General features: G+C 28.4%; 1 protein-coding gene across 1 annotated transcript in view; it reads left to right on the top strand.

The window, feature by feature from the left end:
* LOC108692184 (anosmin-1) overlaps positions 1-15,330 on the top strand; it is a 47,665-nt gene that overhangs the window by 19,641 nt on the left and 12,694 nt on the right. The window contains exons 4-5 of the mRNA XM_018200349.1: positions 3,723-3,915; positions 7,508-7,843. Of these exons, the coding sequence (XP_018055838.1) occupies positions 3,723-3,915; positions 7,508-7,843 (529 nt within the window). The remainder of the gene's footprint in view (positions 1-3,722; positions 3,916-7,507; positions 7,844-15,330) is intronic.

The raw sequence follows: 15,330 nt of genomic DNA, 5'->3' as shown, positions 1-15,330 counted from the left end.
TTTTGAGATTTACTCAAAATAAACTCAATGAGTCAATACTGAAATGTATGGGCAGAATTTAAAAAAATAATAGATCATTTTAAAAGAAATTTAAAAAGCTTTAAGATATTATTAAAATTTAATTCAAATATTATTTTTTCTGAAAATTAAAGAAATGTAAAGAGTGAGCAAATCGCAAAGTTAAAAAATTGCTCATAATATGAAATACTCCGAGAAATCGATAGTAATAAAGCGCAAAGTACATCATTGCAATAAAAAACTTTATTTAAATAAAAAACTTTATTTCTAAAATACAAATAAACATAGCCAATATGTACGCAAAATGACCATACGATACATTGTATCCACAACTCGTCTTTAGGTAGTTGGAACCAAGCATTATAGAAACAGATACTCGATTCATTCCGGTTATCCTTTTTATTATTTATCCTTATTATTACTGTACAATAATATTCACACTTCAGCAACGATTGTCATTCGGATATCAATTCGATAGGAATATAGGTTACTTCGTATTAGAAGTATCCTATTTCATATTATGAGTTTTACGCCTTACGGCTTTACGATTATCAAATCCAATTTTTATAATTAAATAATTCAACATATTCTATATTTTTATCCTATATTTTTCTATTAATATAATCTTACTCTATTATTACATGAAGAATTTATTGTCAAATATTTACTTTTCTTTTTATTAAATAATACACAAACAACATTTAAAGACTTACCTCAATGAAACTTGAAGATATCCAAGTCCTAAAATCTCTTTTTACAATAACTACAAGCTTACAATGCAATCTAATAATGCATTCCACTAAATAGTCTACTAATAGTTTCAACCTAAGAATAATACATTCATGGCGGAATTAACAGATCTAGCAAAAATTTTTTTATTAGGCGCCTATCTTAAAGTAGGAGGTTTCTCTGTCTCTCTCTCTCTCTCTCTTTCTCTCTCTCTCTCTCTCTCTCTCTCTCTTTTATAAGTTTTTTATAAAAGTATAAGTTTTTTAAAGATTCCTAAAACACGAAATTTTTCTTCACAAAATATGTCTTCAGTTGTGTATGCGCATGTGTGTGTACGCGCGCGCACGCGCCTATGTGTGTAAAAATATTCAATTAATAATTTTCTAGTTTCTTCTATACAAAATAAAAAAATATTATGTTGTAATCTGTTGTTTCTGAACATGATTCTGCTCTGTAGAGCAACAGTACGGATCATCGGGAGTCTATTTAGGCGGTGTCCGAACAGTCTCTGAGAATCCTCTGGGAAAAGGAGCAGGCATAATAAAGGGGTAATGTGATACGTATGATTTCGCTAACAATATACTGATCGCGGTGCTACTGACAATGCTTCTCACATTGCAAACTTTATTACCTGGTCAATGGTAATTCTAATCTTAATCTGTAAAAAGTAGGCCAATAAGTATACGAATCAATTTCCCTAACTGTTCGAATGACATATGTCGCGGTCGTAACAGTGCAACAACGAGTAAACGATCTCAAAAATGTTCCTGGATTTCCTCCGGGAAGAGCCCGCGATTTGTCATTTTGCAATCTTATCAGAATTTGTTGCAAAAGTCGCCAGCTGTATCCACATATCAAGTGTCGTCGATCTTTTGACTTCTGGGATATTTCTGTCAACATCAGTTTAGCACTTCCTAATTATATTTAAAAAGAAAATAAATTTGCTCTTTTCCCAATTTTTTTTACAAGTAATTATGCAATTTTTTATAAATTTTAAAATAGCAGTTTTTAAATGTTAAACATTTCACAATACAACTTTTTTTATTCTTGAATCTTTACTTTTTTATTCTTTATAACATTTCTCATATATAATTTCGCATTTTTTAATGATATTTTTTTATAAGACATCAATGCAAAGGAAATCAAAGTACGCAATTTATTTTACAGTTTACACATTACATTATATATATATTAGATGTGGGAAAAAGTTCGTGGCGTTTTTCCCATTAGATGGCATTTTTGCCATCTCATTCGTGGCGTTTTTCTAAAAAAATGCCACGAACTTTTTCCCATACCTAATATTTCTGACAATTACTATAAAAATTAATATTTAATACGTTCACCTTCTTATGCATATTCAAATATTTGATTTTTAAAATAATCTTTAAAGCTCGTAACGACAAATTATGTCATGTTGCTTAATAACATCGTGCGTTTAATGCATTTAAATATTTTAAACATTTATCTAGTATATTTACACTATTTTTTTTGTATAATTTTTATAAATTAGCTGTATAAATCATATTGTTTGTACTTATACAATATTACATTTCAGAAAAAATCTTTTACATGCTATTTATTCTTTTTTTTATAAAGTTTATTATAAAAATATTATATAAATACTCGTGATTTAGAATAAGAGATATGATGTGAAAAGTCATATATGATTTTTATGATTATTTATAATAATTATCGATAAAGATGCTTTGATTATATATCACACTTTATATGCAACAAAAATCGCACTAAGTAATAGCTTCGTCAAAATCGTTTGTTTGTAGTAAGAATAATGTATTTTCTTCAAGTGATTCTTTATGGCCTATCTAGTTACACACATATGTCACTAAGTCTCTATACAAACAATATAGCAAACTATAAACCAACCAACATCCGGCATAGCTCTGTGAAGGAAACATGCTGCGTTACAATTATAAATGACGACTCACGACTCTTCCGCGATATGTCTATTTTAATGCAGGTTTTGATGAAGTGAATCAATCTTGAAATTTGATACAATATAGGTACTTATTTTAACGAGACTTTGAAAATTTGCTTTCAGTTGCTAAGCTTAATGACATTTTGCAGACATCATATTACGCTTGTAATCATATGTTTTACATGTCGTCGACGTTTATTTTAAATGTTGCATTTTTTAGTCGACTTTGCCGGATCTGTTTTCTCGTATCTACATTGTACAAAAATGATGACGGCATAAAAACAACAAATTACTGGAATGCCTATATATTAGGTTGAAATATATATATATATTATAAATATATATATATATAATATATATATATTGTATATATGAAAGAGCATCTTCGTCCTGATGATCAGGAATACGCCCCGAAGCTCGTTTAAAGTATCCGGATTCGCATTTCGTATTTGAACAGAATCGAGGATCAGCAGTTTCGTAACTATGCAGCGAGAATTGGCTTCCACGAAAATGACAGGGAAGCTCTCAATCGTGGTAAAACTCACCATCGGCAGCGATTTGTTGTATTTTTATTTTTCCTTTTTACACGACGATTGGCCGTATTTTTTTTCGGGATTGAATCGGATCGAGAAATGAAGAGCAGATCGAAAGCATTTCAATTAAGTTCGATAAACCTGCCTCGTTGAAGAAATGGTAAAGAAATAGTTTGAGTCGCTGGATGAAAAAGTAAAATATAAATCAACAAAAATAAGATATGTACACACACACACACACACACACACACACACACACACACACACGCGCGCGCGCGCGCGCGCGCGCATATACACACTTTACAGCTTTCATCAATAATAATTTTAGTAAAATATTAAAAAAGATTGTTTAAAACATTTTTTACAAAATCTTATAAAATATATATGCAGTGATATATTTTTTAATAATAAGATGTCAGGAAAAAAATGTCAGATGTACAGAAAAAGTTAGGAATGAATATGTTTAAATGAATCCTTTCTCATCATATTTTGTCATCATGCTGTAGTGCGTGGAAAATTGCTTGGTGTCGAATTATACGAAACCTGGTTATTGTCCTGAGAGAATGTCCATGACGCCCTTCGAAGCTGCTTGTTTGATCGCCTGCATCGATGACTCCCGCTGTCCGGATTTGGCAAAGTGTTGTTCCCACGATTGTGGCATCACATGCATGCATCCCATTGGTTTGGACAATCGAAATGGTGAGTATGGCAGTTGTTATTTTGGGCCCCAAATTTACTGTCAACATTGATAATGCTACACAGTTTATATTATGTATAATATAGGTTTTCAATACTGGTAGGCCATTTTGGAACACAGCCTTTGTAAATCATGTATTTATTTCCCATTCGTATCTGTATCATGCAGATTAGCAATTTCATAAATTGCAAAAACGAGTCATAAAGATGAAGACTTTTAGTCTGAAAAAAAGTAAGTTTTACAGTAAAAAATACTTGGACTGGAAAGAACTAAATGTGAGGTTGCGCGACTTGAGTTAAGTGAAATATAATCAAATCAAGAAGAATAAAAAATTACACAATAATAACTTCACTAATTAGATGAATAACTTCACGTAATAAAATATACTCAAAAGTTTAATCAAAGTATATGATTGACCGAAATATGATTAAGTATTAGTATTAAATATTCATTCAACTACTATAAGAATGATTTAACTGCGTAATAATAATAAATCTACATCTATATAGAGATCAAATCAATCATGAAGAAAAGTACATTGAACTATTTACATAATTCAATGATGGAGCGGTAATAATCATAAGCATATTTTTTACAAAGTTGACTAAATCATTACTGGTATATAGTAAAAAAAATTTAACACATTTAAATTATTTAACACATTTCACATGTCTCAAACGGTCTACTCAAATTTTTGTATTAATTTAACATAAAATGAATATGTTACAAAGTAACACAAATATTATGTAAAAAATTAACACAAGAAGCAAATAATACTTTGACACAGTTTAAAAACAAACTTTATGTTAAATTGACATATTTATGTTAAATTTAATTGAAATTAGATGCTATTTTTACATTCGTAGTTTAGACGATGCTTTTGTGATAACATATATTTAACATTACATATTTACAATATATAGATTTAACAGATATTTACTGTTACAAAGAGGAAATAACACAAAATATCTTTTTACATATACATATAAAATATGTAACTAGTTGTACAGAATATATTTCTTCAATAAAATTAACATTTATAATATATTAAATCAACAAACACATTTTATTCATTTATTCTTAGAATTTATGTTTTAAAACTACATTATTTCTATGTTATTTGTTTACTTATCCATAAATTGTATTATTTTAATACTGAAAAATGTTAAATCTTAACTTAATACAAAGTATTCAAATAACACAATCATATTATTAAATTAAAATTCGAATATATTAAAAATTTAACACAAAATTTAAAATTTAATCAGAATTTGAGTGGATCACTTCTAACACAAATACAAAATGTAGTGAATGAACATAAATGTAACATAAAAGTAACAGGACTTATAAGTAATAAGAATTCAATAAATTATTAACGGTACTTTAATTTAAGAGGAGAGAACGTTTTGTAGAGCTCAATCAATAGATTACGCGTGTAAGAGAGATTCAATGTCTATCTACCCATATAAAGCGAAAATCAAATGGTCTTTTATACACTTTTTATCATGCGATAATATTTTTTTTTCAAGACGGCTACTAATCACTCGATCTATATGATAGAAGGTTTATTATTAATTAAATCATTTTACAAAATAACGGGATCGAACATTTAATGATAAATTCAATTAATTGTATTAGATAAATTATAAAGTCTACTTTACTTGGAGACAAAGTAGAAATTATTTCAAAATTATTACTATCAATAATTCATTGAATTTTCGTTACTTTGTAGAACAGTCCAGTCAAATGTTTAAAATCAATCTATTCTACTGCAGATTATTTTCATACTTATAAAATTATTTTAATTGACGATACAATTATGTTCATTTACTATCAATAATAATTTAGTCAACTTATAAATATTTTATAGAAATAATTTTAATGATAATATTCTTGAGACTTCCACGGATGCTTTTTATATGAAGATTATGCGATTTTGCGGATTTTCTCCGTCCAGATCCATTCTTGGAATGCCAATGTTTCTTGTAATTCACTTTATCAGAACGAGGAGCAGTCTGATACTGAGGTATTTCTCCAGCCTCCGGGCTATTCTCTTTATATATAATTGCTTGTTGGGGGGGGAGAGGAAGAAGAGAATGAGGGTGTGGGTGGAGGAAAGATGGGGAAAATCGGTCGATCTTCAATAACTGGGAGAATGGTCTTCCATATTTTATTTATATTGTCATTGCCATTGTCTCTATTTAGATTGTTAGGGTATTTGTATACTTTATAGCCTCTTTATACTTTCTTAGAAAGTGTGTTGTAATGTTGGCTATTGTGGTCGTTTTGTTCAAATAGTATTTGTCCTATGCGATGTTGTATTCTAATAATGCCGACTGCATGGTGTATTTTAATCTGATACGTTGGTGTTTTTTTATCCGTATCCTGGTGGAAAAAGCTAAATTATTTCACGTTTTGGAATATTTCAACGAAATTGCTGAAAATTTGCTGAAATTTCTGAAATCACTGAAATTGAATTTTTCAGTCAACATACTGAAAAATCACTGAAATACAATCGAAATTTCTCTGAAATTTTCTAAAATTTCTCTGATATTCTTGTTGAAATTTGTCTGAAAATTTTGCTGAAATTTTTCTGAAAATTAATTTTTCAGCTAAAAATCGCTAAAATTTTGCTGAAATGCTAAAATTTTATTGAAAAGTGTTCCAAAATTAATAATAATTTCAGCAATATTTTTCCACCAGGGTAAGTTGACCATTCTCCCGGTTTTTCCAATGTATACTTGTCCACAGGACATGCTTATCCTACAGATATGCCTGTAAGTTTCGACGTAGAATCCTTTTTCATCAAGTCCCAGTAAAAGACATATTAAACATAATAAAAGTCTCATATGAAGTCTCATTCGATTTCATCCTGCTAAGCACTGCTTAACTTCTTGTATAACAACCAATTTTACGAACAAATTTCAGAAGGCAATCTCTTATCTCTTTTGTAAATGCTAACATTTTCATGGAGTACTTTGAGGAAGAAACTTCATCAGGTCCTTCATCAGGGCGAGGAGTAGCCTGATACTCAGAAGTGGACTGCAAGGTTCATGAAACGTTGGCATTCCAAGAATGAATCTGGACATAGAGGAAATCTGCGAAACGCATAATTTTTATATAGAAAACACCTGTGGAAGCCTCAAGAACATTATCAAATAAATGTTTATTTAACACAAGAAAGATATTAAAGGAAGTTAAAATGTTTCTTGACCCGACAGTTAATTCGCTATATTTAACTCTGAGATTGAATTGATTTACCTCAATTCGAAGTCTAATTTCCTGATCTTTTTTTACAGTGTAGAAATATAATAGGATAGATATTAGGACCTTCCTTATTTAATTTTAAATGGACTTTGTTTTGCTCGAGTTGAAATTTAAAAATGAATTACAAAGATAATTAATGTCATAAATATGTGAGAAATAAGAAAAATTAATGAAATGTGCTCTAATTCGATGTTCTAATTATGAATTTGACGCTATAATTATAAAAAATGACTCTTAATTAAAAAGTCTGCAAATGTATAAAAAGCTTGTTAATTCTACTGTAAGACTATTTATTTATTATGAATAACGATGTTCAATTTAAATTAGATCTGCCAGTTATACCCGAGAATCTACAGATACAACAGCAAAAGAGGAATCTAGTACTTCTAACATGGCGCAATAGCAGGTCAGGGATCAGTAACGTATCCGCTAACGACAATGACAGGGATATTCGGTATTTAGTCGAAGAGCGTCATTTGGTCGGCCCTAGGTTCATAGAATCTAGATTGAGTTCTTGGACTGTATGTCACGTGTCAACGAAACCACATGCGACCCTTCGAGGTAGGCTGAAAACAGGACACTGGTATCAGTTTCGTGTGGCGGCTGTCAATGGAAATGGATCACGCGGATACTCACAATCTTCCAGGCCCTTTAAAACGAAAGGTGAGTGTATATTATATATTATACAGGGCGTCTCAGAATAATTATCAAATATTTCGTAGTGGAGCGAACTAAATCGAATCAAAAAGTCTTTTACCATTTTGCAATTTTTGCAACAGTTAACAAGATATTCATTTAAAAATCGTCGGATATTGGTTTTTTATAATTTTTTATTCAAATACTATTACAGAAAAACAGCAAGTGACAAAAATGATTTGTTTATTTTTTTTTCATATAATTCTGAAAATTTTTTCAGAATGTTTTAGTTCCGCATTTTCTCATGTTGGTGAAAATAGTTATCAATAAGAAAATGCAGTACTAAGTTGGTAAAAAATTCTGAAAAAATTCCTAGATCTCTATGAAAAAAAAATAAATTTTTTGCTGTTTTTCTGTAAAACTGAGTATTTAAGTAAAAAAATATGGAAAATCAATATTTAACGATCTTTAGTAATTAATATCTTAATTATTATAAATATTATAAAATGGTAAAGAACTTTTCAATTTAGTTTAATCGGCTCTACCAGTACACAGATATTTGGTGGTCATTCTGGGACACCCTGTATATACAGAATGTCTCGCAATTTTTGGCAAAGCGCTCTTGTATTAGATAGAGCGGACTAAACTAAGTCGAAAAGTTCTTTACCATGTTGCAATACCATTTCGCTTAATGAGATATTAATTCATGAAAACAGTCAAATTCGCCCGACCTATCGTCAAATAAAAGCACGCAGCGGAATAAGACCACCCAAAGAGATGTTCTTCGTCTCTAGGCACGTTGTTTACAAGCCATATTGATATTAATGTGCCTAGTGATGGCAACCGCCATTATTAATATTACTTAAGATATCTAAAACCTTGAATGTTCAGGCCTTAGATAACATTTGTTAAGATTAAGATCATTGAAAATCTTAAGATCTTAAAAATGAAAATAAGAGAAATCATTTCCGATGACCTTGATTTTACATATATTATCCAAGGCATGATTCTGAATAACATTTAAGAGATTTTAGTCATCGATCAGACATTTTAGGTAATATTAATAATGTAACTTACGAGTCTTTTAACTCGAAAAATACTTAATGAAAATGAACTTTATTGTAGCGTTTTGAAAAGTTTTTGACATCAGTTATTAGATTCTGGAATCAAAAAGAGTGTTTAATTAAAAAAAATTGATGTGACTTTGATCTGACATTGGTGACTCCGTCCAAGATCAAATTGAAGATCATTAAATATTAGGAATGTGATTTAAGAGTTTTGAGGGTTTTGCAAGAGATTTAATGTTAGTGTTGTCGAAGACAACTTTCCAATCCAGCTATTGTTTCTTAATGCTTTACTATTACTCTCCATGATATTTAGTCATTTACTAATAATAGATGCAGTAAATATCGTGTTTACACCATTTAAAAAATGAGCTTCCTAAAGAACATTTTCGACATGCTTTTATTTTTTAAAAAGAAAATGTTGAAGGTCATAGAATTCTGATAAAAACTTATGATAATGTTATTTCATCAATTAAGACATTTGAATATTATTCAGACGATTCAAAAGTGATGATTTCAATGTTAACAAAGATTTGCTCGGGACAATAAAAAAAAGCTAGAAAATGCTGATTTGTAAACATTATTAGACGAAAATCCAACACAATCCACTTCAGAACTTGCTAGAAAATTAAATATTAATCATACAACAGTTACTAAATTTACATGATATGGGAAAGAAGGAAAATAGGTTCCACATCAATTATTAGAAAATGCCATTGCGAATCAATTGAACATTTGTATTTCGTTGATCGCTAGACAAAAAAAGGAGTTTTTTGTATCGAATTGTTATTGGATGAAAAATGGGTAATAAATGATTTTATTAAGTAATTTTATTAAGTAATGTAAATATTAATTGCAAGTAATATTACTATAACGATCGAAGCTAGAGCTTTAATGCTTTAAATAATTCTATATGTACATGCATATATTTGTAGCTATTCAAACTGCGTGACGAATTAGTTTTTCGAACTTACAAATGCATTTAAACTATTGAAATAATATCATAAATTAAATTAAATTGATAAACAAATTTTGATGTTTAATCCAGTATCATATTAGAAGGATATTAATATGCTGAAAAACATAAAATAAATTTATTACGAAAAATGTTACCTCCGGAACATGAACCTGGATCTCTTGTATTTCATACGAGCATCCTAAACTATTAGACCACCGAGGCCTTAGTAATATTCTTCGCAATAATCGATATATGTAGGTACAACACTTTTTTCAGATAGCGTGTATAAACAATAATAAACAATAATAAATGATTTTATTAAGACCGTAATGTAATAAATACTAATTGTATCATATTAAAAGGATGTGCTGAAAAACTCTAAATAAATTTATTGCGAAAAATATTATCTCGATCGGATCTCTTATATTTCGTACTAGCATTCTAAGCTATTAGACCACCGAGATCTTATTAATTAAGCTGTGTTCGGATTCTCACCTGGATGCTCCCTGGATGTTACATCCTTGTTGTTTTATAATCCTTATTGTACCAAACGTTAAATAAAGATGACATGACAAGGAGCATAAAATCATTTATTATTGTTTGTACACGTTGCTTGAAAAAAGCGTTATTGTTCTTACATATACCGATTATTACGAAGAATAAAATTCTATAATCGATAATGATCGAATGAGACGAGGTCTTTTTACAAATATGTTAAATACGATAATCTTGTCATTAATTTTTTCTACCCATCTGACCAATATAAGATGCATCGCAATCCCTGCAATTGATCTTGTATATGATATTCCTTTTGAACAATTTTGGGAGAATTTTTATGTACTTTGATAAACTGATTAAACTGATTAAACTTATTAATACTGTAATGCCAAACTTTTTGCCGTTGATAAATTTGTTGAATTTATAATAGAAATATTATTGATAAATGAAATGATAAACCACTTGATTTTTTCTTTTTGAATGTTTTTCTGCTAATTATTATAGTTTTTTGATTTATTAATTAATTTTTTAATTTCTCCTTCAAGATCTTAAAAATAAAATCCGAAGGACAGTTGTTTTCCAATAAAATATTGATTATGAATTCTTTTTGTGGAATTATGTAAAAGATAGAAAGAGGTCCTGTCAATTAAATTTAATATAATGCTCTCTTTTGGGAAATAAGATGTTGAGATTAAAAATTTAAAAATCTGCTCGAAAAAGTTGGTTTTTAGTCCCAGTCGAATATTAAACTGTCACCCCTTAAAATAATAGTTGTGTCCAAAGAATTAACCGAGTTACCACTTCCAAAGTAAACTTCCAAAACAATCTTTGATGAAAAGAATTAAATCTATAAAGAATACAATTCACTTCAGAGGAAAGTAAACAGCAATAACCGCCGATAAAAGAAAATTGATTTCTAATGCCCATTGTTGTATATTTTTTGATATGATTTTATTATGAAGAAAAATATTTTGATTAAGATATTTGTTTATTTTCTTATTTAGATATATGTTTTTGAGAAAAAAATTCTCAAAACTGAATCATAATCATAATAGATTTTTTTAAATCCTACAATTCTTGTCGGAAACATTTTTTTTTAAAATGCATACTTTCTGAGATAGATTCAGCCGGCCCGGAACTTTTGGTGGGCATTGTATAAGTATAAATAATATGTAATGATATTATATAATTTATGTGAAAACTTAACAGTGAAAATGAAGAATTATAATGTAAGATTAAAACTTGCAAATATAACAAGATTTAGATTCTTATTCAATGGCTATTATCGACAAAAATATATGTTTCCATCATCGACGGTCCAAATCAACGTCCTCGTGAAATGTTTAAGTCCGTCATTCCTGCATTTGAGAGAGGGGGGGGGAGAGAGACAGAGAGAGAGAGAGAGAGAGAGAGAGAGAGAGAAAGAGAGAGAGAGAGAATTGTTAATTGTCCAAACTTGTGGAACAACTCGTCTCACGCGAGGTCGAACATGCGTAATATTCCATAGAAGAAAATTTACCTACGTGTTCATGTTTGAGAACTTTGTTGGAATTCGGGCTATTAACCCGTAGTGTTTAAAAGTTTTAGAGTCACGTTAATCTCTTGCGCAAATCGCTACGATAAGTATTGCTTAATGTTGACCTTTCGCACGCAAATTAAGCTTTACCAGAATGAAGGCCAGTGGCTAACATGAAAACAAGCATACTTATCATCGAAAGATCATGAATGCGACAAAGGAAATGTAGTCATAGTTATGAATACGGATATTAATTATAAGCTGCAGAAAAAAAAAATTCAAATTTTTGTCTACTGTTCTTCGTTATTCATGTGAGTTTAAATCGCAAACTCAAAAACTTACATCCTCTTCAAGATATTTAAATTAGGTATTTTTTATGTCCCATTAAGTCAAAAAATAGGTACTATTACGGGATTAATGGGTAGTATTAATCTTATCACATTCAAAATTTCACGAATTAAATTTCCATAAAATAATCAACATTTTACTAAATAACGGATATCTCTTGGAGCTTTCTAACATCATCAAAAAGAGATTGTTTAAAAAAATCTAGAGAATAACAATGTAACTCACACGAATAACAGACAAACAAAAATTTTACTACATTTTTCACAATACCTTATGTTCCATCAATATCAGAAAAATTCAAACGATTTTTCAAGAATAACAGAGCAGTTCGTCTTACCTATATGGGATTAAACAAACTGAATTCTTCCATTAGAAATCAAAAAGACAAATTAACATCACTTTCACAAACCAACGTAGTATACAAAGTTAATTGTCAGGAATGTGATGCATCCTACGTAGGACAGATGAAACTATTGCTTAAGACCAGATTAAATGAACATCATAATCATATCAAAAGGAATACAAAACAAAAATCCATAATTTCTGAACATAGATTGAAACTTAATCATTATCTTAACTGGAATCACACAAAAATTTCAGACGGAAAAGAATTATAATAAACGATTCATTTCAGAATCAATTTTTATTAACAAACAAAAGAATGGTCTAAATGTGCAGGAAAACACAGAATTTCTAGATTAATTACCAAGATCTTTAAAAAGATTTGACATTTCCATATTTTATTTTTCCTATTGTATTTTTTATTGTATAAAACATGTATATTATTATATTTATTTATCACTATGTTTTATATAGAATATTATCATTATATTTTATATCTATGACTAACGACAATTGATTTTGACCTCTCATGTACTCTTTGAACGTCTTTGTGCTAACATGTCTTATCTTATACCTCTCGTTAACATTATTAAGTTTTTTATTCAATTGATTTATGTTTTAATGACTTATTCGACTTTATTAAATTACAGATAATCTGAAATGTTAGATTTGAGTATTTTGTTAGATACGACAGACAGCATTATTATCTCGCACGGAATGCAAGAGATCCGGGTTCGACTCCTGGCCGAGGCAATATTTTTCGCAATTAATTTATTACAGTTTTTTAAGATTAATTTGGGAAATTTGAGGGATTATTAATATTTCAAATTGATTGCGTTGAAAGTCCGATAACCATACCGTAATGCAATTATCATTTCTGAAATTTCATTTATTCGAAAACTTAACAGTGGAAATGAAGAATTATAATGTAAGATTAAAACTTGCAAATATAACAAGATTTAGATTCTTATTCAATGGCTATTATCGACAAAAATATATGTTTCCATCATCGACGGTCCAAATCAACGTTCAACATCTTAACAATCAACAGTTCAACATCTTAACATTCAGACCGTAGTGGCGCTTCGTATTTAAAGTAAAGCATTGTTATCATTTTATGAATATATATGTTAATGAAATACTTTAATTTGCTTCGCATCACATCTTTTTATTTAATTTATACGTTACCGATTTTATTTTTATTTTTACATTGAGGAAGATCCAATCGAAGATCCAATTGAAACGTTTGTCAATTTTTCTCAAGAAGAAAATATATGATTTCACATATGTCTAACCTGTATTGGCTCACACTGGCTGATTTACATCTATCCTTGGATTTATTCGTTGGAGCCTAAGCCAAGATTGATAGTTATATAATAATAATAATAAAAATTTGTAAACAGTGAAAATGTGAGGCAATATGTTTCAAAGTAAGTCTATATATAATTGCGGTAAAATAATAATTTATTGGTAATTTTGAATAAAATTTGTTTTTTTATTTTTATGAACAAATAGGTTTTATTTATGTTTTTCACATTAATACATAATATAAAATAATATTCTTTTAATATTCTCATCGAGAATATCGCTAATTGAATAATAATAGGCCTGTTCATTAAATTTAAACACAAAATCTAATCGATGTTAAAATCTGTTTTCAATTATATATGGTTCCCTAAAGATTTGATACAGAGGCCAAAAAAATAGAAAGCGATGCAGATTAAAAATTCTAATATTTTTTACATAATTCCTTGTTTTAAAATCTAGCTTTTTATTGCCTTATTTAAAATTATTCTATATTTCTATTTAGATATTCTGGCAGTAGCAATTATAGAAACATTATTTTATTTTTGATGCATAATTGTGTCTTTGTTTTTCTTTAATAAAAACTTTAATAGTCTAGTTGCTAAAATAGCAAACAAATAAATGAAAGTTTCATAAGTTTTTGTAAAATAAAAAATATAAAAATACAATTAAAAAAAGTATGTACAGAATAATTTAAGATCATTGCATTTGTTACATTTTCTTCAAAATTCTAATAAAAAAAACTTGAAGTTTCTTTAGTTTAAACTATGTACCTAGTCTTTTCATTGTCATATATTTAATATAAAATAATTAAAAGAAATAATAATATTGTACATATTAATGTTACATATTGAATATCGATATGTAATATCAAAATGAAAATATGAGTTAAATAAAGTGTTTTGAATTTAATTAAACTAAATTTTGAATTTAATTTAATTAAAAAGGATGAATGCCTTTATATCAAATTATTTTCCAAAAATTATTGATTAATTTACCGAATAAATTACCGTAAAATTTGGTCATTTTCATCTCTAATCATAATGTCAAGTATTGACATTATATTAAAAATAAATTATTATTATGTGAAATATTATCTAAAATGAGTCTCAAATTATTCTGGATTATTAATATATTTTTATATAAACTTTCTATCTTCATCACGATCATACCATACGGGTTTAGTTCATAGAAAAAAAGAATAATTAATACAATGAACGATTCACATATCAATGGATCATGTAAAACCGGATTAGTATTCCCGTCGTTCTTAAGCAGATAAAGAATCAACTAGAAATCATATCTGTGGTTATCATTTTGCCGAATCAGCCGATTTGAGATGATTCACTACTTCATTTACCTTCAATACTTTCAGTTACCAAAAGAGAACACATTTTATATTTGTAAATAGAATAATTTTTATATAATATATTTGATCAGATTATTCTGTAATTTATTGAATTAATTTATATTAAATATTAAA

This window comes from Atta colombica, unplaced genomic scaffold (genome assembly GCF_001594045.1).
Source record: "Atta colombica isolate Treedump-2 unplaced genomic scaffold, Acol1.0 scaffold65, whole genome shotgun sequence".
NCBI lineage: Eukaryota > Metazoa > Arthropoda > Insecta > Hymenoptera > Formicidae > Atta > Atta colombica.
The sequence above is the reverse complement of the archived record's forward strand: the minus strand, read 5'-3'. Positions and strand labels throughout refer to the sequence as shown.